The sequence below is a fragment of the Cervus elaphus genome, chromosome 3 (assembly GCF_910594005.1).
Source record: "Cervus elaphus chromosome 3, mCerEla1.1, whole genome shotgun sequence".
Lineage (NCBI taxonomy): Eukaryota > Metazoa > Chordata > Mammalia > Artiodactyla > Cervidae > Cervus > Cervus elaphus.
Window position 1 is genome coordinate 38,649,657 of NC_057817.1, and position 26,105 is coordinate 38,675,761.

Here is a 26,105-nt window from a genome sequence, read left to right on the forward strand (position 1 = left end):
AATTCTTCAAATCAGGTAGCCAAAGTATTGGAGTTTCAGATTCAACATCAGTCCTTCCAATGAATATTCAGGACTGATTTCCTTTAGGATGGACTGGTTGGATCTCCTTGCAGTCAAAGAGACTCTCAAGAGTCTTTTCCAACACCACAGTTCAAAAGCATCAGTTCTTTGGTGCTCAGTCGTCTTATAATCCAACTCTCACATCCATACATGACTACTGGAAAAACCACAGCCTTGACTAGATAGACCTTTGTTGGCAAGGTAATGTCTCTGCTTTTTAATATGCTGTCTAGGTTGGTCATAACTTTCCTTCCAAGGAGTAAGCGTCTTTTAATTTCATGGCTGCAGTCACCATCTGTAGTGATTTTGCAGCCCCCAAAAATAAAGTCTGCCACTCTTTCCACTGTTTCCCCACCTATTTGTCATGAAGTGTTGGGGCCAGATGCCATGATCTTAGTTTTTTTAATGTCGAGTTTTAAGCCAACATTTTCACTCTCCTCTTTCACTTTCATCAAGAGGCTCTTTAGTTTTTCTTTACTTTCTGCCATAAGGGTGGTGTCATCTGCATATCTGAGGTTATTGATATTTCTCCCAGCAATCTTGATTTCCGCTTGTGCTTCATGTAGCCCCGCTTTTCTCATGATGTACTCTGCATATAAGTTAAATAAGCCAGGTGGCAATATTCAGCCTAGATGTACTCCTTTTCCTATTTGGAACCAGTCTGTTGTTCCATGTCCAGTTCTAACTGTTGCTTCCTGACCTGCATACAGATTTCTCAAGAGGCAGGTCAGGTGGTCTGGTATTCCCTTCTCTTGAAGAATTTTCCATAGTTTGTTGTGATCCACACAGTCAAAGGTTTCGGCAGTCAATAGAGCAGAAATATATGTTTTTGTGGAACTGTCGTGGTTTATTAATGATCCAGCGGATGTTGGCAAGTTGATCTCTTGTTCCCCTGCCTTTTCTAAAACTAGCTTGAACATCTGGAGGTCCATGGTTCATGTATTGTTGAAGCCTGGCTTGGAGAATTTTGAGAATTACTTTACTAGCATGTGAGATGAGTGCAATTGTGCGATAGTTTTAGCATTCTTTGGCACTGCCTTTCTTTGGGACTGGAATGAAAACTGACCTTTTCCAGTCCTGTGGCCACTGCTGAGCCCCACATCAGGCACACCAACTATTAAGACCAGCACCTGAAAGATGATCCCCCAAACATCTGGGCTTTGAAGACCAACAAAACTTATTATAATCATGAGAACCGCAGAGCCGAGGCAAACCGAAAAGGCACTTAATGGGCTTATGTGCAGACTCACCTGCCCCAGGATGCAGTATAAAAACAGTCCTTTAAAGATGCCTGGACTTTTTTATTCTTCTTTTTTAAAAAATATTAAACTGAAGTACAGTTGATGTACAATGTTTCAGGAATAGAGCAAAGTGATTCAGTTATACACACACATATATATAATACATATATTATGTGTATATATTATATACTTTTTCAGATTCTTTTTCATTATAGACTATTATAAGATATTGAATATTGTTCCCTGTGCTACACAGTAGGTTTTTGTTGTTTATCAATCTTATATACAGTAATATGTATCTGTTAATCCCAAATTCCCAATTTACCCCACTCCCCTTTACATTTTGGTAACCATAGTTTGTTTTCAATGACTTTAAGAATATTTCTGGTTTTAAAATAAGTTCATTTGTATCATTTTTTAGGATTCCACCTATAAGTGGATATGATAGGATGTCATAGGTGATAGCATAGACTATTTGTCTTTTCTAGCCTGACCTTCAGTTTGTATGATGACCTCTAGGTCCATTCATGTTGCTGGAAATTGTATCATTTCATTCTTTTTATGACTGAATAATATTCCATTATATATACATACACACACACACACACACACACACATACCATACATGTATACATAAACCATATTGTCTTTATTCATTCATCTGCTTATGGACATTTAAGTTGCCTCCATGTCTTGACTACTGTAAAGAGTGCTGCTATGAATCTTGAGATGTAGGTATCTTTTTGAATTAGAGCTTTCATCTTTTTTGGATATAAGGCCTGGAGTGGGATAGCAGGGTCATATGGTAGTTATATTTTTAGTTTTTTTAAGGAACCTCCATACTGTTCTCCATAGTAGCTACACCAGTTTACATTCCCACCAAAGGTATAGGAGGGTTATCTTTTCATTTTGTTTATAGTTTCCTTTGCTGTGCCAAAAGTTGTCCACACTTTACATAAAAGACACTCATTTTCTAATTTTAAAATGTTGGTGTGACTCTGAGGAACCTGCTGGTATACCCTCCAGGCACGGAGTTTTTGGGTGCCATCTTCACGTTCTCTGTCTGCCTCACTAAAGCCAGCAGGTGCCATCTTTCTTTCTTTTCCTTTCTAGCGGGGCCCATGTTTACACTGAAGACAGCCAGAGCCATCTTTTTTTCTCTTTTTTCAGAGAAGGCCATCTTTGCCCTCCTCTTGTACCACACATCAGTGCGTCAGTAACTCCTGAAGGAAAGCTTCCACACATCTTTGTGCCCCAGTTTTTATAACTGCTAACTCAGTTTGTGTGGCTGCCGCCCAGAAAACACCCTTTGAATGTATGGCTGTAAAGACCAGGGAGTGGGCGGAGGCTTGTGTTCCTCAGTATCATGGGACTATAACAATTGGAGAGGCACTTCTTGACAGACTACCATTCCCACAGCACTGCATAGATAGCAGATTGAAAAACACCCAGTCCTTCTGAGACAGAGGCCTAGTTATGTGGCCAGGAGCCGAGGCCTGTGGGGCAGGCTTTCTGGTGGGGCACCTGTAAATCGGCCTACAGAGCTGCTGGCAGGGAATCGACACCACGGATGTAGTCTTTGCCCTCTCCCTCTGGCTCATCCCAGTTCATTGGTATCTTTCAGAAAGGGGATTACATCCTAGCATGATGACTTGATTTTTGCAGCTACTACCAAAGGACACCTATTCATTACTTGGATCTGGTGGCTAACAAGGCTTACATTTGTGGTTCAACAGGACTGTGTATATTTACAATCTCTAGATGCTGCTGCCGGGGGGTCTGGCTTCCGATCAGCCTGAATCTAGGGGATGACTGAGATCCTACCCTCTGGGACAATAAGTGGTATTGGCATACCCTCAACACTGGGAGCTATTAAATAAAATAGGATGCTTGGACAATCACAAAGGTTTAGGAGAGAATCAAGAGCTAGGGCAAGATTGAACACTAAGGTTTACCTACCTAAGGCCAACACTTCAAAAAATGGGAAAGGTAACTGTTTCATCTAATGAGCAGAAACCAACACAGAGAATCAAAAAAAAATGAGGGAAGACAGAAATATGTCTCAAATGAAAGAACAAGGAAAACCTCAAAAAAAAAAAAAAAAAATCTTAATGAAACATATATATGTAATTTACTCAATAAACAGTTCAAAATAATGATCATAACTATAAAACTCAAGAGAAGAATGAATGCTGTGTGAAGCTCACAGATAAAGTATAGGAAATACAAGAAAAATGAAAAAGAACTGAAGAATACCATAAGTGAACTGAAAAGTGTACTAGGAATGTTTCAACAGCAGACTAGATAAAGCAGAAGAAAGAAAAAAGTCAGTGAACTCAAAGATAGTACAATGACGTTCACACAGAGGAACAAAAAAAAAAGTAATAAAAGTGAATATAGTATAAGGGACCTGTTAAACAACAGCGAGTGAAATGACATTTGCATTATAGGAGTCCCAGAAGAAAAAAGAGAGAGAATGGGGTAGAACACTTATTGAATGAAATCATGACTGAAAACTTCCCTAAACTGGGGAAGAAGTAGACATCCAGATTCAGGAAGCCCAAACACCACCAAATAAAATGAAGTCCAACAGACATAGACTAAGCAACATTGTAAACAAAAATGCTAAAAGTAAAAGACAACCAGAGAATCTAAAAGCAGCAAGAGAAAGACAACTTGTTATACACAAGATTATCAGCAGATTTTTCTATAGAAACTTTGCAGGCCAGAAGGCAGTCATATGATATATTAAAAGTACTGAAAGGAAAAAAAAAATTCCAACCCAGAATACTCAGCCCAACAAAGTTATCATTCAACATTAAAGGAGAAATAAATAGTTTCACAGACAAGCAAAAGCAAAATGAGTTCATCAACATTAAAACAGTGATACAAGAATGCTAAAGTGACCTCTTTAAACTGAAAAAAAAGGTGTTAATTAGTAACAAGGAAAAATATGAAAATATAAAACCTCACTGGGAAACGTAAATACATAGTAAATTTTATGTGAATTAATCACTTATAAAGTTAGTATGAAGGTTAAAAGACAAAGTACTAAAACTCACTATAATTATCTATGATAATTAGGTAAGGAATTCACCAGATAAAAAGATGTATGATATGACATCACAAACATATAACATGAGTGGATACTATAAAAATGTAGAATTTTAGGATGCATTCTAACTTAAGTTTTTATCAACTTAAACTGTTATAAACATAAATTGTTATATGTAAGCTTCATGGTAATTAAAAGCAAAAAGTTATTGTAAATTCACAAAAGATAATCAGAAAGAAATCTAGTATATCACTAAAGAAAGTCATCAAACCACAAAGGAAGAAAGCAAGAAAAGAAAAAAGGAGTAGAAAACAACAAAACAGCCAGAAAGCAGTTAACAAATTGGAAAGAAGTACATAACTATTAATAACTACTTTAAATGTAAAGAAACTGGATTCCCCAATCAAAGACAAAGAGTGGTTACATGAATAAAAGAAGACTCAACCACTTGTAAAAGAATGAAACTAGAACACTTTCTAACACCATACACAAAAATAAGCTCAAAATGGATTAAAGATCTAAATGTAAGACCAGAAACTATAAAACTCCTAGAGGAGAACATAGGCAAAACACTCTCCGACATGAATCACAGCAGGATCCTCTATGACCCACCTCCCAGAATATTGAAAATAAAAGCAAAAATAAACAAATGGGACCTAATGAAACTTAAAAGCTTTTGCACAACAAAAGAAACTACAAGTAATGTGAAAAGACAGCCCTCAGATTGGGAGAAAATAATAGCAAATGAAGCAACAGACAAAGGATTAATCTCAAAAATATACAAGCAACTCCTGCAGCTCAATTCCAGAAAAATAAATGACCCAATCAAAAAATGGGCCAAAGAACTAAACAGACATTTCTCCAAAGAAGACATACAGATGGCTAACAAACACATGAAAAGATGCTCAACAGCACTCATTATCAGAGAAATGCAAATCAAAACCACAATAAGGTACCATTACACGCCAGTCAGGATGGCTGCTATCCAAAAGTCTACAAGCAATAAGTGCTGGAGAGGATGTGGAGAAAAGGAAACCCTCTTACACTGTTGGTGGGAATGCAAACTAGTACAGCCACTGTGGAAAACAGTGTGGAGATTCCTTAAAAAACTGGAAATAGAACTGCCACATGACCCAGCAATCCCACTCCTGGGCATACACACTGAGGAAACCAGATCTGAAAGAGACACGTGCACCCCAATGTTCATCGCAGCACTGTTTATAATAGCCAGGACATGGAAGCAATCTAGATGCCCATCAGCAGACGAATGGATAAGGAAGCTGTGGTACATATACACCATGGAATATTACTCAGCCATTAAAAAGAATTCATTTGAATCAATTCTAATGAGATGGATGAAACTGGAGCCCATTATACAGAGTGAAGTAAGCCAGAAAGATAAAGAACATTACAGCATACTAACACATATATATGGAATTTAGAAAGATGGTAATGATAACCCTATATGCAAAACAGAAAAAGAGACACAGATGTACAGAACAGACTTTTGGACTCTGTGGGAGAAGGCGAGGGTGGGATGTTTCGAGAGGACAGCATGTATATTATCTATAGTGAAACAGATCACCAGCCCAGGTGGGATGCATGAGACGGGTGCTTGGGCCTGGTGCACTGGGAAGACCCAGAGGAATTGGGTGGAGAGGGAGGTGGGAGGGGGGATCGGGATGGGGAATACATGTAACTCCATGGCTGATTCATGTCAATGTATGACAAAACCCACTGCAATGTTGTGAAGTAATTAGCCTCCAACTAATAAAAAATAAATGAAAAAAAAAAATAAATAAAAGAAGACTCACCCTGTGATAAACCATAATGGAAAAGAATATGAAAATGAATCTCTTTCTCTCTATCTCTCTCTCTCTATATATAGTTAAATTGTCATTCAACAAATCTTAACTAATTCAAGAAGACTTAAATCATATCAATGATCTTTTCTGACTGAAATAGTACAAAAGTAAAAAGAATTATATGAATAAACTAGAATTTCACAAATATATGGAGATTATACAACATGCTACTGAACAACCAATGATCAACAAAGAAACCAAAAGGGAAATTTAAAAATATATCTTGAGACAAATGAAAATGGAAATACAACATACCAAAATTTATGGCCTGGAGCAAAAGCAGCTTTAAAAATGAAGTTCATGGTGGGGAGGAGCCAAGATGGCGGAGGAATAGGACGGGGAGACCACTTTCTCCCCTACAAATTCATCGAAAGAACATTTCAATGCTGAGCAAACTTCATAAAACAACTTCTGATCACTAGCAGAAGACATCAGGGGCCCAGAAAAATGAAGTTCATAGCAATAAATGCCCACCTCAAGAAACAATAAATATCCCAAATAAACAACATAACTTTACAACTCAAGAAACTAGAAAAAGAACAAAGTTTAGCAGAAGGAAAGAAATAATAAAAATCAGAGCAGACTTAAATAAAATAGAAAACAAAAAGACAATATAAAATATCAATTAAACAAAGAAATGGTTCTTAAAAAGTTAAAACTGATAGGATTCAAATAAAATCAGAACTGAAAGAAGTAACATAACTGATACTACAGAAAAACAATGGATTATAAGAGACCTACCATCAACAAGTTATATACTGACCAATTGGAAAACTTAAGTCGTGGATAAATCCCTAGAAATAAAATCATCCAAGACTGAATCACAAAGAAATGGAAAATCTCAGCAGAGTGATTACCAGTAAAGAGATTGAATTGGTAATCAAAAACCTCCCAACAGCCAAACCCCGGGACTAGGTTGCTTCGCAGTGAATTCTAACGATAATTCAAAGGAAAATTGATACCAATCTTTCTGTCAAACTCTTCCAAAAAAACAAAAGTAGAGGGAACACTTCCAAACACATTTCAGGATGACAGCATTATCCTGTTACTAAAATCAGACAAAGACACCACAAGAAAGGAAACTCACAGGCTAATATCCATGATAAACACAGATCTAAAATCAACAAAATATTCACAAACTGAATTCAGCAATACATTAAAAGGATCATATACCATAAACAAGTGGAACTTAATTCCAAACGTAAAAGTATGGTTCAATATTCACAAATCAATCAATGTGATAAACCACTTTAACAAAATGAAGGAGAAAAATCATGATCAGCGCAATAAATGAAGAAAAAGCTTTTGACAAAATGTAACACCCACTTATGATAAAAGCTCTCAACCAAGTAGATACAACGGGAATCAGTACAGTTCAGTCACTCAGTCGTGTCTGACTCTTTGTGACCCCATGAACCACAGCACGCCAGGCCTCCCTGTCCATCACCAACTCCAGGATTCCACCCAGACCCATGTCCATTGAGTCGGTGATGCCATCTAGCCATCTCATCTTCTGTGGTCCCCTTCTCCTCCTGCCCTTGATCGTTCCCAGTATCAGGGTCTTTTAAAATGAGTCAGCTCTTCGCATCAGGTGGCCAAAGCTCTTCGCATCAGGTGGAGTTTCAGCTTCAGCATCAGTCCTTCCAATGAACACCCAGGACTGAACTCCTTTAGGATGGACTGGTTGAATCTCTCTGCAGTCCAAGGGACTCTCAAGAGTCTCCTCCAACACCACAGTTCAAAAGAATCAATTCTGTGCTCAGCTTTCTTTATAGTCCAACTCTCACATCCATACATGACCACTGGAAAAACCATAGCCTTGACTAGATGGACCTTTGTGTACAAAGTAATGTCTCTGCTTTTTAATATGCTGTCTAGGTTGGTCATAACCTTCCTTCCAAGGAGTAAGTGTCTTTTAATTTCATGGCTGTAGTCACCATCTGCAGTGATTTTGGAGTCCAGAAAAATAAAGTCGGCCACTGTTTCCACTGTTTCCCCATCTATTTGCCATGAAGTGATGGGACCGAATGCCATGATCTTGATTTTCTGAATGCTGAGCTTTAAGCCAACATTTTCACTCTCCTTTTTCACTTTCATCAAGAGGCTCTTTAGTTCTTCTTCACTTTCTGGACAAAGGGAATACCTCAACATAGTAAATGCTACATATGAAAATTCCACAGCTAATGGCACACTCAATTTTTAAAGAGATTAAAACTTTTCCTTATAAGATCAGGAAAAAGACAAGGATGACCACTCTCACCACTTTTACACAACATATTAATAATATTGGAAGACTTAGCAATCAGATGGGAAAATAAAATAAAAAGCTTGCAAGTTAGAAAGGGAAAAACTAAAACTTTCACTATATTTAGATGACATAATTTTATACAATCATCTTTTGGTATCCACATGGAACTGGTTCCAGGAACCAGTCCTGTCTGACACCAAAATCTGTGAATGCTCAAGTATCATATATAAAATGGCACAGTATTGGCATATAAAGTATGCATGTTCTCTCATATAATTTAAATCATCTCTAGATTACTTACAATACCTAATACAATGGAAATGCTATGTAAATAATTATAAGCACAATGTAAATGCTATGTAAATATTTGTAAGTTCATGGCAAATTTAAGTTTTGCTTTTTCGAACTTTCAGGCTTTTTTTTTTTTTTAATTCACGGTTGATTGAATTTGCAGATACAGAACTGGTAGATACAGACAGTCAGTTGTACAAAGAATTTTCTAAAGACACCACCAAAAATGGTTAGAACTAATAAATAAATTCAGTAAAGTTGAAGGATACAAAATCAATACACAGAAATCAGCTGTGTTTCTATAGAGTATTAATGAACTACCTGAAAAATAAATGAAGAAAATAATCATACTTATAATTATATCAAAAATAATAAAACACCTAGAAATAAATTTAACAGAACAAGTAGAAGACCTGTGCACTGAAAACTACTAGATGTTGGTGAAAGAAAATGAAGAACACAAATAAATGGAAAGATATTCTGTGCTCATTGATTGAGAGAGTTACTATATTTAAAGTGTCGATATTACCCAAAAGAATCTACAGGTTCAATGCAATCCTTATGAAAATCTGAATGGCATTTTTCACAGAAATAGAAAAATATCCTAAAATTTGTATGGAACCACAAAAGACCCTAAAGTAACCTTAAGAATAATGAATAATAAGAATAATGAATAAAGCTGAAGACATCACACGCCTTGATTACAAACTATATTACAAAGATATAATAATCAAAACATTATGGTACTGATATAAAAAAAAACATTGACTAATAGAATAGAGAGTCCAGAAATAAATTCAGGCATACATAGTCAATTATGTACAACAAAGGAGTCAAGACTACACAATGGGAATAGGACAGTCTCTTCAATAAAATGGGCTTCCTGGTGGCTCAGATGGTGAAGAGTGCTTGCAATGCAGGATACCTGGGTTTGATCCCTGGGTCAGGAAGTTCCCCTGGAGAAAGGAATGGCTACCAACTCCTGTATTCTTGTCTGGGGAATTCCATGGACAAAGGTGACTGGTGGACTACCATCCATGGGATTGCAAAGAGTCATACATAACTGAACACCTAACACTTTTGCTTCAGTAAATGGTGCTGGGAAAAATGGACAGCCACATGCAAAAGAAAGAAACTCGATTACTATGTTATACTCCAAACAAAAATTAACTTAAAATGAATTAAAGACTTGAACACAAAATCTTAAACCATGCAACTTCAAGAAAACATAGGCACCATGGTTCTCAATACTGGACTTGACAATAATTCTTGGATTTGACAACAGCAACAACAAAAAAAGAAAAAGAAGCAAGTGAGAATATATCAAACTAAAGACCTTCTGCACAGTAAAGGTGAAAAAAGTGAAAAGGGAGCTTACTGAATGGGAGAAAATATTTGCAAATCATATATTTGATAAGGAGTTAGTATCCAAAACATATACAGAATATATACCACTCAGCTTAAAAACAAATAATCTGATTAAAACATGGGTAGAAGAAGTAAACACTTTTTTTTCTTTTTACAGAAAAAGACATGGAGATAGCCAACAAGAACATGAAAAGATGCTCAGCATCACTAATCAACAGTGAAATGCAAAATCAGAATTAGGTATCACCTCACATCTGTTAGAAGAGGTATTATCAAAAAGATAAGAGATGACAAATGCTCGCCAAAATGTAGAGAAAAGTGAACCCCTGCATACTATTGGTGGCAATGTAAATGGTGAAAAACACTATGAAAAACATTATGAGGTTTCCTCAACAAATTAAAAATAGAACTACCATATGATCCAACAATTATACTTCTGGGTATTTTTCCAAAGAAAATAAAAACACTATTTCAAAAAGATGCATGCACCCCCATGTTCATTGTAGCATTGTTTAGAAAGACCAAGATATGTAAAAACCCTAAATATCCAGGGATGTATAAATGGATAAAGAAACTGTGAGAGAGAGAGATATATATATATATACATATATGTGTGTATATATATATACACACACACACATGCATATATACACACACATATATATGTACATATATATATCAACATATATCAGGTAAGTGAAATAAATTAGAGACAGATACAATGGGATCAAACTTATATGTAGAATTTTTTAAAAAAATCTCATAGATACAAAGAACAGATTGTTCAATGGTTCCCAGAGCTGGAGAGTTAGGGATAGAGAAACAGGAAAAGAGAATATAAAGGTAAAAACTTCCAGATATAAAATAAATACATAATGGGAATGTAATGAACAGCACGGCAAGTATAGTTAGCAAATGCTATCTTGAATATTTGAAAGCTGCTAAGAGAGTAGATCCTATAAGTTCTCATCACAGGAAAAAAATCCTATAAATGTCTATGGTGATGATTTCAGCTAGACTTAACAGTGGTGATTGTTTTTACAATATGTTCAAAATATCAAATAATCGTGTTGTATACCTGAAACTAATATAATGTTGCATGTCAATTACACCTAATAAAAATCATCTAAATAAAAGTAAATTATATAGGTGCTCTGTTGAGATTCTGTAGCTGGGAACTAAAGGGGGAATGGGAGTCACAGTTAGACTTTCTGACAGGCACACCACATGCAGTTACATAGTATGCTAACTACACAGTCATGTATGGTGGCCCTACTTTCTCAGAAGCTTAGTACTCAAAAATCAAAGTTCATATCTTATAAATTTAAAACAGATAAATCAGTGCTTAACTCACTAAAGCTCAAGGTTTTAAAGACCTTTCTAGCTTTTCTTTTGTAAGCTAAAATAAAACATTTAAAATATTTTAAACAGAACTGAATTTATTAATAATAGAAACTCAGTGGATTGGCAAAATACTATGATAAACTGGATAGAAAATCTGAAGAACTAGCTGTTGTTACCCTCGTAGCTATGGGCACAAAACTGGGAATAAGAAAAAGTTGAGAAAACTTTGTGAGATAACCCATTTCAATTTCAAGGCTGAGACCCAAGTTCAAGTTCATCTCTTCCTGAAACCAAAATGCTATGTTACATCCACTCTTTTACTAATCCCATATCACGATGTCTCAAAATGAACTGAAGTACTTCTAGAACAGGAAAACTAAAATTAATCCATAGTGTCATTCCACTAAGACAAGATGATAATGTCCATTTGTCTTCATGACAATTGAAACAGCAGCTTCACATAAAGGCCTGCCTTGCCTTGTATAGACAGAAAACAGGCCTTCTACACAAGTAGCTGCTTGAGAGCAGAGAAGGAGCCTTATTTCTCTTTATTTCCATAATACAACCATGCCACTTAACACATATAGGCAGTTAGTAAGATACTTGTTAAATGACTGAATTAAATCATAAGTCTACAATTTTCTCCTGCAGCCCTTTTTCCATCTGATGTTTATATGAGTATGTGAAATGTACAACTTAAAACTTCCTACATTTACTCATTCAAACCGTGGTGCCTATGGAAATGGGAATGACTGAACACTGGAGTGACTGAATTCTCCAAAAAAAGAAAAATACAACTGCCCTTCCCCTCCCTGCACTGTCTCTCTGCTTTTGAAAACAAACTACTTGCATAAGCTGAATGAGACACAGCAGGCTCACAACAGCAGGTTCCAGGAATCTGGCCTGTGCTTGGCACTTCAAGCACACAATAAGTATGAATGGCATAGAAACTGAGGCACAGCTGGCTTATTCAAGTGAAACTGAAAGTGTTAGTCTTTCAGTCATGTCTGACTCTTTGCAACCCCATGGACTGTAGCTTGCCAGGCTGCTCTGTCCACGGAATTTTCCAGGCAAGCACACTGGAATGGATTGCCATTCCCTTCTCCAGGGCATCTTCCTGACCAGGGATCAAACTGGGGTCTCCTACACTGCAGGCAGATTCGTTATCATCTGAGCCACCAGGGAAGCCTATTTAAGGTCATACATTTTAAAGGCAGGTCAGGAATTCCAGCTAGATCTCCCTGATTTCAGAATGCATGCTCCCATTGCACCACAGTACTTTTCCAGATATACTAAAATATACAATTATATAATGATAGTCATGTATTACAAATGGAATCATGATTTTAAAACTCATTACGATGTACTTCTTTACTTGCACTAACAAGATTGCTTTATTTCTCTCCTAATTCTTTCAGACAATCAGTCAATGTTAAAATACACTCTAAGAACGTGGGAGGATGATAATATTTTACTGATGAATTCTGTAATATGTTTGAATTAAATAGCAATTTGTCAAAAATTCTAATTCCCCACCAGTTATACAAGTGACCTACAAAACCGTAAATACTTCTTATGCATACACAAGCTAGCATGGTTGCTTTATGATGCAGTAAGTTACACTATGCCATCAGGCACATACAGGGGTACTGCACTGAAGATCTGATTCAAAAGCATTCCTGAATGTTTAGCTCTAATCTGCATTTAAATTTCCTGCATTAACAGCCACAACCAAACTATGCAGAGCCTTGGGCAAATAAACATGATAGCCACCATAGAGTTTCACTTTAGTGGAAGAGAAAGTAGTGACAGAGAATGCAGAATATCTAACACTGAAGAACTGAAACAAAGTGTAGTTGGCAGTCTGGAAAAGATAATAAGTTCTTGTAGAGTCATTGCATTTGTAAAGTTCTTTCTGCTAGTACTAAACAGAGCACTTTCTAGAAAGTGCTATACTGACATGATTCCATGCTGGAATTCTTTCTAAAGTAAATGGAGAAGTCTTGTGTGCAGCATTTCATAATGGATTCCAAACTAAATAGAAGATACTTTAATATATACACTAAAGAAAACTCTGCTTTCTGCTCCCAACTGTTCTCAAAGACTTCACAGCACTTCACCCCTGCATCCTAGTCTCCAGAAGCTGAAAGAAGGGTGGACTTTCCTGTCACAATCTCAAAGTATTGGCTGGGAGTCAGGGGAATGGGTAGGGGAGAACAAAATGTGAACAGCCATGAATGACTATCCCCTCTCTAGTCACTTTCTCACTCAGGGGTTATAGTGTTGTAACCCACCACCAGCATCACAGAAATAACAATAGGGTAGTTGCTGACAGCAGCAGTGAACTTTGACCCTCAACTCCTTCTCACATACCCTCAAGGCATCCTAAGAAGATGATAACAACTGTATTGGCATTGCCTGCATGGAAGTGTGCCAAAGCCTTTGATAGTAACAGGGATCTTCTGTGGTCCTTTGAGCCTTGAAAGGGCGAAAAACAGCATGCAAAAGATGCTTTTATTCAGACGTACACTCTGCTGAATTCCTGGTCTATGTGAATTTCTGTGATGTTTCAAAATGTCTTTAACAATATCTTCTGCCTTTCCAATCTCCAGTGATACTTTGACACCTAATATTGTAACTGACATATTACAACTGATGTCTATTCTGAATCTACACACATGAATATTTTAACAAATGTGGATTTGTAAACATCTATAAACTGGTAAACATGATTGCTCATGGTGACTAGCTTCAAAACTAAATTTGCCCTTCATTAGGTGAAAAATACAGCATGGATTTATCTCATGACTATAATTTTTCTTTTATATTTCTTGAATTCAGCTTCAGTGGAATGCACAATATTTAAAGACATACTTTTGGAGTTTTTGGCCTTTGTTAAACTTTAACAAAATTGTTATAGCTAATATTTTTATTAGCATTAGCAAAATCTCTTTATCAGTAGAACCAAACTTTTAACATATCTACTTTCTTCTTCAAATGAATGATTTAAGAAAATTTATTTTATAAATTTATTTCATAAGCCTGTCATAATGAGTGCTTTAAGTAATTAACTAGACAAAATATTTTTAGTATATTTTAAGTAAAAAATAAATTATAGAACAGTTTCTATTTTTCATTTAAGTCACATACCACTGAATTCAAAACATTTAGTAATGTGTCAGACTGTGGGAATTAAGTCACATGTACTATAACATATGAAGTATTTGGGTACTTTATAGTGTAAACAAATTTATTTTTTGCACTAGGTTTAAATCAGCATGGCTGTTTGAAATTCAAAAACTGAGGAAAAAATTTATCAAGTTAGTTCACTAAACAAATCACTGAGCACATAAACAAATGAAAATTAATCTAACATTAAATCTGCTTTTTTTTTTACAAAAAAAATCTGTTTTTTTATGTCTGCATATTTTAAATTAATTGACATATTTCTTATTAGCTTCTCATTATAAAGTTTACTGGTACTATAATGGCTAAATAATTGATAAGAGCTAAAATAATTGATAAGAATTATATCTTTCTTACGTACACATAGGGATAGTCTACACATATATATGCACAAGAACAAACAAGCTTATCAAAATATGTATATTAAGTAAGGTCACACAACTATCTTTCACTCTGAAAAAGTTGATGGCATCCCTGAGCAACCAAATACGAGATTTATTTCTAATCATCTTCTTTACAAACTATTTCATGCAATTTAACAGATAACATTCCAGAAATATATATACCACCTAACTCATTTCTTAACTGCAAATGTGCTCACATGAATTCATTATAGAACTATAATGAAAATATGCATAATACCAATGTACTCTGGCATAAAGGATTCATTGATAAATCTCTATCATTGAGGAAAATTTCAAGAGAGTTCCAGAAAAACATCTACTTCTGCTTTACTGACTATGCCAAAGCCTTTGACTGTGTGGATAACAACAAACTGTAGAAAATTCTTCAGGAGATGGGAATACCAGACCACCTGACCTGCCTCCTGAGAAATCTGTACGCAAGTCAAGAAGCAACAGTTAGAACTGGACATGGAACAACAGATTGGTTCCAAATTGGGAAAGGAGTTACGTCAAGGCTGTATATTGTTACCCTGCTTATTTAACTTATATGCAGAGTACATTATGAGAAAAGCTGGGCTGGAAGAAGCACAAGCTGGAATCAAGATCACCGGGAGAAATATCAGTAACGTCAGATACGCAGATGACACCACCCTTATGGCAGAAAGTGAAGAAGAACTAAAGAGCCTCTTGATGAAAGTGAAAGAGGAGAGTGAAAAAGTTGGCTTAAAGCTCAACATTCAGAAAACTAAGATCATGGCATCTGGTCCCATCACTTCATGGCAAATAGATGGGGAAACAGTGGCTGACTTTTTCTGGGCTCCAAAATCACTGCAGATGGTGATAGCAGCCATGAAATTAAAAGACACTTGCTCCTTGGAAGAAAAGTAATGGCCAACCTAGACAGCATATTAAAAAGCAGAGACATTACTTTGTCCACAAAGGTCCATCTAGTCAAAGCTATGGTTTTTCCAGTAGTCATGTATGGATGTGAGAATTGGACTATAAAGAAAGTTGAGTGCTGAAGAATTAATGTTGTTGAACTGTGGTGTTGGAGGAGACTCTTAAGAGTCCCTTGGACAGCAACGGTCCAACCAGTCCATCCTAAAGGAAATCAGTCCTGAATATTCATTGGAAGGACAGATGCTGAAGCTGAAACTCCAATACTTTGGCCACATTATGTGAAGAACTGACTCATTTGAAAAGACCCTGATGCTGGGAAACACTGAAGGCAGGAGAAGGGGATGACAGAGGATGAGATGGTTAGATGGCATCACCGACCCGAGGGACATGAGTCTGAATAAGCTCTGGGATTTGGTGATGGACAGGGAGGCCTGGCATGCTGCTGGCCATGGGGTCGCAGAGTTGCACACACTGAGCAACTGAACTGAACTGAGGCAAATTTCCAGCTTTTGTCATTAGCAGCTAATCCATGCACATCAAGGTGAAAAAATAATAATACTGCAGCTGGTTATAAATTATAATTTAGATCAATGGATTGTCAATATAATTGATCAATCAATCCCATGATTGATCTTTTTGCTTTTTATCTTGTATTACTTAAGTCAGGTTATTTTGAAATATATTAGTAACAATATTAAATATAGAGATGCACTGATTAATCAGCCATAGTTTTTTATAAATGTACATCTTTACATTAACAAAACCAATACATTTTTAACAAATTTGCTATATTACAATATAAAAGACAAATTCTTCTTCCTCCTTTTCCATACAACATTAACGAAGTATACGTTACATTGCTGCCTAGTTGGAATAAATCATTTTTAAATCCCGAGTATGTGTTTCTGTTATGAGTACATGTGAATGCGTGTGCTAATGGAATATACATATCCAGTTCCATCAGCACTTCTAATAGTAGCATATGTAGGCATTTGTTTTTCATTTAACTGGCAAAACTTAAATGCTTAGAGATAATGCAGAAAGTAATAAGAAAAATTTTTTGTTTGCTATCTTCCCTTTATATCATACAGGACCAACATGAGTAGAAACAGACAAATTCTAACGTTAGATACTATACCATGTAAATGTTTCCACCAGGCAAATTGTCAAGACAAACTGGATAACATCAGTGAAAGTAGCTCTATACTTTCTTGGCTACAAAACTAGAAAGAGAAAATCTTGATACAAGAGACCTCTTTAGATAAAAACCACAATTTTTTAGCCAAAGGCAACTCCTCTCCCTTCCCCAAAATGCCTAATCAGCTAATTTCTAAATGGCATAAGTCAACCATAAACTGTAGACTCTTCTCTACTCTTTACTCTCATCCTTGGTCAAATTATTTGAAATTTAACTTTTTAATGCACAAATGATGAACGAACATCTAAAACATTATTCAAAGTTTAATAAAGAAAAACAGTCTCCATCCAGATAGTTTATATAGACACTCAGAAAGATAGTGATTACATAATTTAGAAAACAAAGTTTTTCCAAAAGCACAGTGGAGTTAAATAAATGTTCCAAATTTCCATTTATGCCTTTACTAATATATTAGAAATAATTCCATTGATAGAAGTAACCTAATTTTCAGTTAAGCCAAATAATACTGTCCAACAGGAAATGGGAACCCACTCCAGTATCTTTGTCTGGAGAATCCCATGGACGGAGGAGCCTGGCGGGCTGTAGTCCAAGGGGTCACAAAGAGTGGGACAGGACTGAAGCAATTTAGCAACCCATTAACAATTCAAAAGCACTGAGTCAGTAAATGGCAGTGACCTTAAATTCCATAATCACAACTCAGATTTCACTAACTTGTAAGTGTTTACTTCATCAACCCTACATACAAATAATACAAACATAACATACAGAAGAAAAAATAGTTTCCAACAAGTTTTTGCAATAAGAAAAATAAGCTGCTTCTTTTTTTTTCATGTAAAATATGAACAAGATAACCATATTAAATTAAGAAATGGTAAAAAGGCAATTATATAAGGAATTATAAATAATTCCAAACTCTACACATAACTTACCAATTACAAGTTTAAAAATAGTAATATTTACTCATCAAAAATATTCTTCAGGAGAGATTTATCATACTTTTTGAGATGTCATAAAAAACCAACCCTTTAGATAATCACAAAATCATCTTTAAAATTCATGGGGACAGGCAATTTTTAAAATGGAGACATTCATTAACACATTTAGAAATGTTGGGTGATTCATTCTTCTAGTAAAATATCCAATAATTAAATACGTTACTTAAATACTATTGTGAGATATACACTTTAATAAGTACCACACCTAGGAAAAGCAGTACGTTTGGAAATTTAAAATGTCCAAATATTCTTTCACAAATCCTATTTGTATTTTACTATTGTCTTACCTCAATGATTTTGTCATGAACTTCCAGGCCATCTGCTCTATCAGCAGGTCCATTTTTCAAAATTTTTGAAACATAAATGCCTTCCATTGGTGTTTCTTCTTGATTATTCTATTAAAAATAAAACCGTTAGCAGTGAGAAAGATGTGAATGAAATTTTAAGCTAGATAAAAAAGCAATTTAAAAATGCAACATTGTCAAACCTCCCTAAACATGCAACTCTCTTTCTAAAATGGAGAGTTGATATTGAACTATAACTTACTTAACACCTAGTCATTAATCAAGATGGCAGCTTTAGTGAAGGAATCCCACATCTTTGACAAGATTATCTATTTACCTCTATTTTTGAGTGGAATGTGAAGTCAAGTGTGCCTTAGGAAGCATCACTACAAACAAAGCTAGTGGAGGTGATGGAATTTCAATTGAGCTATTTTAAATCCTAAAAGATGATGCTGTGAAAGTGCTGCACTCAACATGCCAGCAAATTTGGAAAACTCAGCAGTGGCCACAGGACTGGAAAAGGTCAGTTTTCATTCCAATCCCTAAGACAGGCAATCCCAAAGAATGCTCAAACTACCGCACAATTGTACTCATCTCACATGGTAGTAAAGTAATGCTCAAAATTCTCCAAGCCAGGCTTCAGCAATACGTGAACCATGAACTTCCAGATGTTCAAACTGGTTTTAGAAAAGGCAGAGGAACCAGAGATCAAATTGCCAATATCTGCTGGATCATCGAAAAAGCAAGAGAGTTCCAGAAAAACATTAATTTCTGTTTTATTGACTATGCCAAAGCCTTTGACTGTGTGGATCACAATAAACTGTGGAAAATTCTGAAAGAGATGGGAATACCAGACCACCTGACCTGCCTCTTGAGAAATCTGTATCAGATCAGGAAGCAACAGTTAGAACTGGACATGGAACAACAGACTGGTTCCAAATAGGGAAAGGAGTATGTCAAGGCTGTATATTGTCACCCTGCTTATTTAACTTATACGCAGAGTACATCATGAGAAACACTGGGCTGAAAGAAGCACAAACTGGAATCAAGATTGCCGGGAGAAATATCAGTAACCTCAGATATGCAGATGACACCCTCCTTATGGCAGAAAGTGAAGAGGAACTAAAGAGCCTCTTGATGAAAGTGAAAAAGGAGAGTGAAAAAGTTGGCTTAAAGCTCAACATTCAGAAAACTAAGATCATGGCATCCGGTCCCATCACTTCAGGGCAAATAGATGGGGAAACAGTGGAAACAGTGGCTGACTTTATCTTTCTGGGCTCCAAAATCACTGCAGATGGTGACTGCAGCCATGAAATTAAGACACTTGCTCCTTGGAAGGAAAGTTATGACCAACCTAGACAGCATATTAAAAAGCAGAGACATTACTTTGCCAACAAAGGTCCATCTGGTCAAGGCTATGGTTTTTCCAGTGGTCATGTATGGATGTGAGAGTTGGACTATAAAGAAAGCTGAGCACTGAAGAACTGATGGTTTGAACTGTGGTGTTGGAAAAGACTCTTGAGAGTCCCTTGGACTGCCAGGAGATCCAACCAGTCCATCCTAAAGGAGATCAGTCCTGAATGTTCATTGGAAGGACTAATGCTGAAGGTGAAACTCCAATACTTTGGCCCCCTGATGTGAAGAGCTGACTCATTTGAAATAACCCTGATGCTGGGAAAGATTGAGGGCAGGAGGAGAAGGGGATGACAGAGGATGAGATGGTTGGATAGTATCACCGACTCAATGGACATGGGTTTCGGTAGACTCTGGGAGTTGGTGATGGACAGGGAGGCCTGGCGTGCTACGGTTCATGGGGTTGCAAAGAGTCGGACACGACTTAGCAACTGAACTGAACTGAACTGACATGAAAACTGTGAGGAAAGCCATGTATAAAGTGATAACAGTGGGCTTCTATATATCGTTTATAAGAGGTGTAGCAATTAAAAGGACTCTAAGTTAAAGGAAATGAAAAGCATATCCAGCCTCACTATATAATTGGTTTGAGTGGTGGTCATAGTTCTAAAAATATAACTTATCCTCACAATGGGACACATTTGGAAATATAGCTCTGACTATATCTATTCACAGAGGAAACCACTTACTCAAGCATAAAATTCTAAAAGATCAACTCCAAATTTCAGTGGCTTCCTGGAATGGATTCCAGGTACAGTGAGTCTGATTATAAGTTAAACCTCAAACACATAGTCGGTATCATACATAGAAAGCATTTTAGTAAGTCACAGAAAACCAATTACATTGCAAAACTCATTTAGGGAAAATGCCCAACATCCTATAAAAATATATAATTCTAAATGTCATTTCACTTTCTGGCAGGTTAAATAAAATCATTTATCCTTTATTAGCCTTCTTTAACATGAATTTTAAGAGGCTCTTGAAAATGTCCAGTTTTATCTAAATGTCAAACACCTAACTAGCACTTAAAAAATATTACTTAGGGGAAAAAAAACAAAGTGATATCCTAAAAAGACTTTCTACCTTTTCATAATAAAAGGGAACGCTTCTAGAAACAGAAGCGTAGTGGTCATTAGTTGCTAGGTTTTCAAAATGCTAAATAAAAGGAGGAAATGTGTCATTGCCACCCTGGCCTGAACACAGCATATGGCCAACAGTGTTCAGTTTCCATGGACAACATCTGCAATGCAGGACACAAAACTTTCACGACAGCTGATTTGGGAAATTGAAAGAATATGACTTTTTCAAACCTTCGTCACCTCTCCTAGAGAGGATGAAAATTAAGCTGATATAGTATTTGAAGGATAAGAAAGAACTTTGCAGCTACAGTATTTATTATGAGTTTACAAACTCATGCATTTTGAAAACAATTGCATCAGTGTAGAAAAGAGTATTCCTTCAATTAAATAAAGGATTTGATTTGGGGAGTCAAAAATATGTCAAATCAACTATCTTTTCTAAGCATGGCATTTTCTATGAAACTGTGAAAACAACTATCCCTTATTTCAACTCATTTTAACTCTTCATTCATTCGAGATAAACTTACTGGTCTGTGTTAGCATCTGAAAATTGATCAATTTGACATAATAAATAAGAGTTTTGAGCAGGTAATACACCTAAGATTATCAAGCAGAAATTGCCTATACATTTTTGTGAAACAGACTTATTCAAGAAAGTTGCCAACAGGGCTATACAATGTAGACAAAATGTGAAATGTACTCTTTTTTTTTTTTTTTTAAGTATCAAAGTTAACTGTTGTTTTGTCTTATTTTTCTCAAAAAATTCTCACCATGTTCTGGAATATTTACACTGTAATATTTGCGATTAAGAAATCTGATACTTGATGACAAACAGTGTTTTATTTTATTTTATTTTTTATTTTTTTTAGACAAACAGTATTTTAAAGAATAAATCACCTTTTTTTTTTTTTTACTCAAAATCCACAAATGAAAGCTAAGTCTTCTATTATTTTATAAACAAGGAACGAGATATGCATTAACAAGATCAGTTACCTGATTTGGTCGACCTCCTATAATATTGAATCCCAAAGTGTCATTTTCTCTTTCTAATACAATAGTGAGTGGTTTATGTTCTCCTTCCTACAAGAAAAGGGATAAAATAACTAACTAGTTAAATATGTGAAAGAAAAAAAGCAAATGCTACAAAATTTTCTTTAAAGTAAAAAAATTAAATTTGGAAAAGAGAAAATCTTAAAGTTTTAAAGGTAAGGATGGCTGAATTCTCAAGATTAATTTCTTCCTAAATTTAAACTGAAAGTATGCATTTGAAGGAACAACCATGGATGTAAGAAAAATAACTATTTCCAAAAATGGCTAAATGGCTGTGCATTTTTACACAAGCAGCTTTTATCCTAATGTAGCATCTAATTCTGAGCCCACTGTAATTTAAAACAGATTTCTGATTCAACTCTACAGGTATCTGTGCTTTTCCTCTCCATTATAGATGAGTAAAGTAAATTGTTAAATAATCTAAGAATTATTTTATGTAAAAATTTCACTTTGGAAAGTCTTGAGGGATGTAAAGGATATTTAAAAATTTATATATATAATCTATTATTTATAAGTTTCTTTCAACAGTAATATTCAGATTGCTATTGAAATACAGGGTCTTGTAGGTTATAGTAATCCTAATTTTAAGTGGTGTTTTATTTGGTTTTGCAGAATTTTAAAAAAAGGAGAGGATGTGTGTTAACTAAAGTAGTATGCATTGCTTTCCTGATGGCCAAATAATAGTTACACAAATAGGAATTATATCTACAATATCTGGTTATCAATAAAGACCAATTTAAACATAAGATGAAATAGTACAAGCCTATGAGTTTTATTCATGGTTATGGATATTATTAACTACCCGAGGAAATTACACGTTTGGTAATTACTCTGGAATGATGAATTTCCATAAACCTCATCACCACTACTGGCATCATCACCACTTTTTCTCAGGAGCTTTTCCCAGGCAGTGTGCACAGCAGCCCCTACTGGCAGAGGCAAAATATTTCTGAGCAGCATAGAGAAGCCTTTAGGTAGTCTACAGATCTGCCTTAGTTTGGTAAGTAGATACAGATCTCGCTCAGTTCTTCCTCACTTCTCACAACCACAGCCTGACTTGTTGCATGGACTTCTCTGTCATATAATCTAGCCTTGCTCCTTTCCACCAACCATTGCTTCCCCAAGACCTTGCACCCTTAACCAGTATTACAGACCATAATTCTGTGCTTCTCTCTGGTCTTCCCATTTTACAAATTTAACTAGATGTAGATACAGTAGAGAAAGAAATGTAATAGAATTCAATCTTTTAATAAGGGTGTACTTCTGGTTATCAGACTAGAGACAGCGCAGCCCCTCATCCTTCAATTATCCTTTTTTAGGTTCAAGGACAGAAGCTTCTAAACTTGGTCCCTGAGCTGGAGGCAGTGCAAAGCAGTCCCAGATGGGCATCCTCCTGGGTTGCTCCTCCCCAGGAGGCTGGGGAATGAAAACAGCTCCTTGAACGGAGTGTAAGTTCTGCTAAATCTCTGCTCACCATGGCAGCGACCAACAATGTCAAACACTGTGCAGAAGTCGTTCAGAAAAGGAACAGCTTTATAAACAGGCCTCTTCTCACCAGCCGCTGCAAGGAGGCTTGTTTATTCGGTCGGAAAGTGGGCAGTCCAGGAACACAGTTCAAGGCCAGAAGCCTCGACAAAGAAATGAAACAGCGTAGTAGCTCATCGGGCTAGTCTGAGCGCAGATGGAAGTGAGCTCCTGACTTGGTTCCCCAAGTCTCACACTCACACGCGCAACATTCTACTAGTAATGAAATCCGGAAGCACATAAGGACTAGTTAGGGGAAGTTAGGGTGATGAAAATAACCCGGTAGGTCTAAGAAATCTCATCTCTTCATTTCTTAACTCCAAGTGGTCCTGTTTTCCCGCATCCCTCAGAGTCCCTGTGCTGAGTAGAAGGTGGCTGATAACCGGCCGTTTGGTAGAAACTAAGTCATTCAGACCTAAAGGTGTGAGGCTGACTGACGCCCTGGGATGCTCGCCAGCGCAGAGGGGAGGCAGAGTCAGAGAGGTCCTCGTTTCCTGGCTTTCCTCCTCAAACTGGCTTCAGGCAAAGGCCAAAGGTGCAAAAAAAAAAAAAAAAAAAAAAAGGCTAGGGCAGGAGAGTGAAAGATGTGGAGCAAGGATCTGGTGGGAAAATGAGTTTTATTAATTCCTCCTTCTCCACCGAAAAGTTGGAATTGAAGCTGTTTACTTTTTCCAATCCCAGTATAAGGGAAAGGGGAGAGTCTTCGTTGACTGCAGTACTAAAACACAACACCGATGAGTGTTGGATGATCAGAGCGGTGGATGCTTCCTACTGCATGCGGAAGGATGGCAACTTGCAAAGGAATCTTGAGTGCCAGAAAGCACCGTTCCCCTTTCCACCCCTATGGATCATTCCCCGGCGCCCCATCCCTCAGCGCTTACCGGGTCGTGGCCGCCACCCAGGTCCCTGACGAAGTTGCGGACGTGAGCCATGTACTGGGTCAACTTCTCCTGGTACCTGCGGGCGGTGAGCCGCACCTCGCTCCGCAGCTCCCAGAGCTGCGCTAGCAGAGCCTTCTCGCGCCGCCTCCAGACCCGAGGCCCGGGCGCCCTACAGCTCCGGCCGCTGACGCCCGGCGACCCCCCGCGTGCGCCCCCGCCCCCGCCGCGGCGGATCCCGGGCGCTGAGCGGCAGCTCCCCCGCACCGACCGGTCCCCACTGCCTGGGCCGTCTGGCCGGGAAACGCTGCCCCGGCGGCGGCGGCGGGCAGGGCCGAAGTCGCAGCGTTCGACGTGCGCCGCCAGCTCGCTCAGCGGCACGGAGCGGCCGCAGCCGCGGGGGCGGTAGTCGCACTGGATCCGCAGCTTCTGGACGAGGCTGCGCAGAGGCAGCACCCGGTACAGCTCGCCCGGCGCCAGGGGCCGGCACTGCAGCGGGCACCGGCGCCGCCGCGCCGCCCAGGGCAGCAGACAGCGGGCGCAGAAGACGTGCCCGCACGGCGTGCACAGGGGCTCCTCCAGCACCTGGCCGCACACTCTGCACTGGAAATCTGGGTCCACCGACTCGGCGAAGCGCTCCAGGGCAAAGCCCATGGTGGGGATGGGGGAGAAGGGGGCACGAACGCGGGGTCCACCTTCTCCGAGCCCCCCTGCTCCCCCGAGCTACCACAGGGACAGTGCTCTAGCTGCGACGGTTCGTCGGAGGGGAGAGGAAGGGGTGAGGGGGAGTGATCTCAGAGTTTGTTTGGCTTGAAGTTTTCTGGCTCCGACTAGGTCCCCTGATTCTGCCGTATTGACGCGAATAGACGCCACCTCCAGTGGATCCCCCTCTCCCCAGTTCCCCCAGTTCCTTCTCCCCTTCCCTCTCCCGCCTCCGCCAATCTGCGTACTCCTTCGCTGTTCGCTGCTCTGCAGTTTATATTACTTCAGATTTTGTCAGAGGAGAGCTGAGGTCGGATTACAGCGATCCGTTGGAAAGCTGTGGACCCCTTTGCCCGAATAGTGAACTTCAAGCAGTCCTTGGATAGAGCTGGTACGGCCCAGTGCGGGCGTTGAGAAGGACGGCCACCCCACCAGAATGCAAGGTCCCTCCCGGAGAGCAGGTCCGTTGTTGGGTTTTCCGCTAAGTCTTCATCGCCAGGCATTCAGTCGTTCTTCAGTAAATGTGTTCGAGGTCGATGAGCTTCTGTGCTTTCAAATCCACAACAAAATCATCCGCTAAGTGGCTGCGCCGGAAGGAAATCACTCTGAAGTATCTACAGAGCCAGGCTTCTGAAATCATGATCCAGAAATCAGGTGAGTATAAGAGAGGCGGGATGAAAAAAAAAAAAAAAAAGAGAGAGAGAGAGAGGCGGGATGTTGACTGACAACAAAGGCCGGGAAATGGCCAGGTGTTCGCCTTAGGACATCTCCCGCTTAGCGAGAATTTGAATCGCCATTCAAAATCCTCTGCAGCCGGAGGACGCTAGGATTCTGTTACCAGAGAGTCTGACTCCAAGTTCAAGCACCACGCCATCCGTCTTCTACTTCCACAAGCATTTTACCACTGGGAACGGGAATGTGATCATTTGGGCACCTGAAAAGGAGAATTAAAGGAAAGGATTATGAAAGAAAGCAGTGAAATAACAGAAATAAAATTTTAATGACCGATTTCCCCTACTTACCTTGAAAATACAGTTTAGATCCAAACTGCCCCCTTCC

General features: G+C 38.0%; 1 protein-coding gene across 2 annotated transcripts in view; it reads right to left on the reverse strand.

Moving 5' to 3' along the window:
* Positions 1-25,207, reverse strand: part of PDZRN4 (PDZ domain containing ring finger 4) — a 392,791-nt gene extending 367,584 nt beyond the window's left edge. Inside the window, exons 1-3 of one of the 2 annotated variants that reach the window (XM_043886846.1) lie at positions 24,348-25,207; positions 21,886-21,972; positions 18,404-18,511 (exon numbers count right to left, since the gene is read on the reverse strand). In XM_043886846.1, coding sequence (XP_043742781.1) covers positions 18,404-18,511; positions 21,886-21,972; positions 24,348-24,998 — 846 coding nt within the window. In that variant the 5' untranslated portion in view covers positions 24,999-25,207. The remainder of the gene's footprint in view (positions 1-18,403; positions 18,512-21,885; positions 21,973-24,347) is intronic. The other variant, XM_043886854.1, reaches the window with a different exon arrangement.
* Between the last annotated feature and the right edge of the window lie 898 nt (positions 25,208-26,105).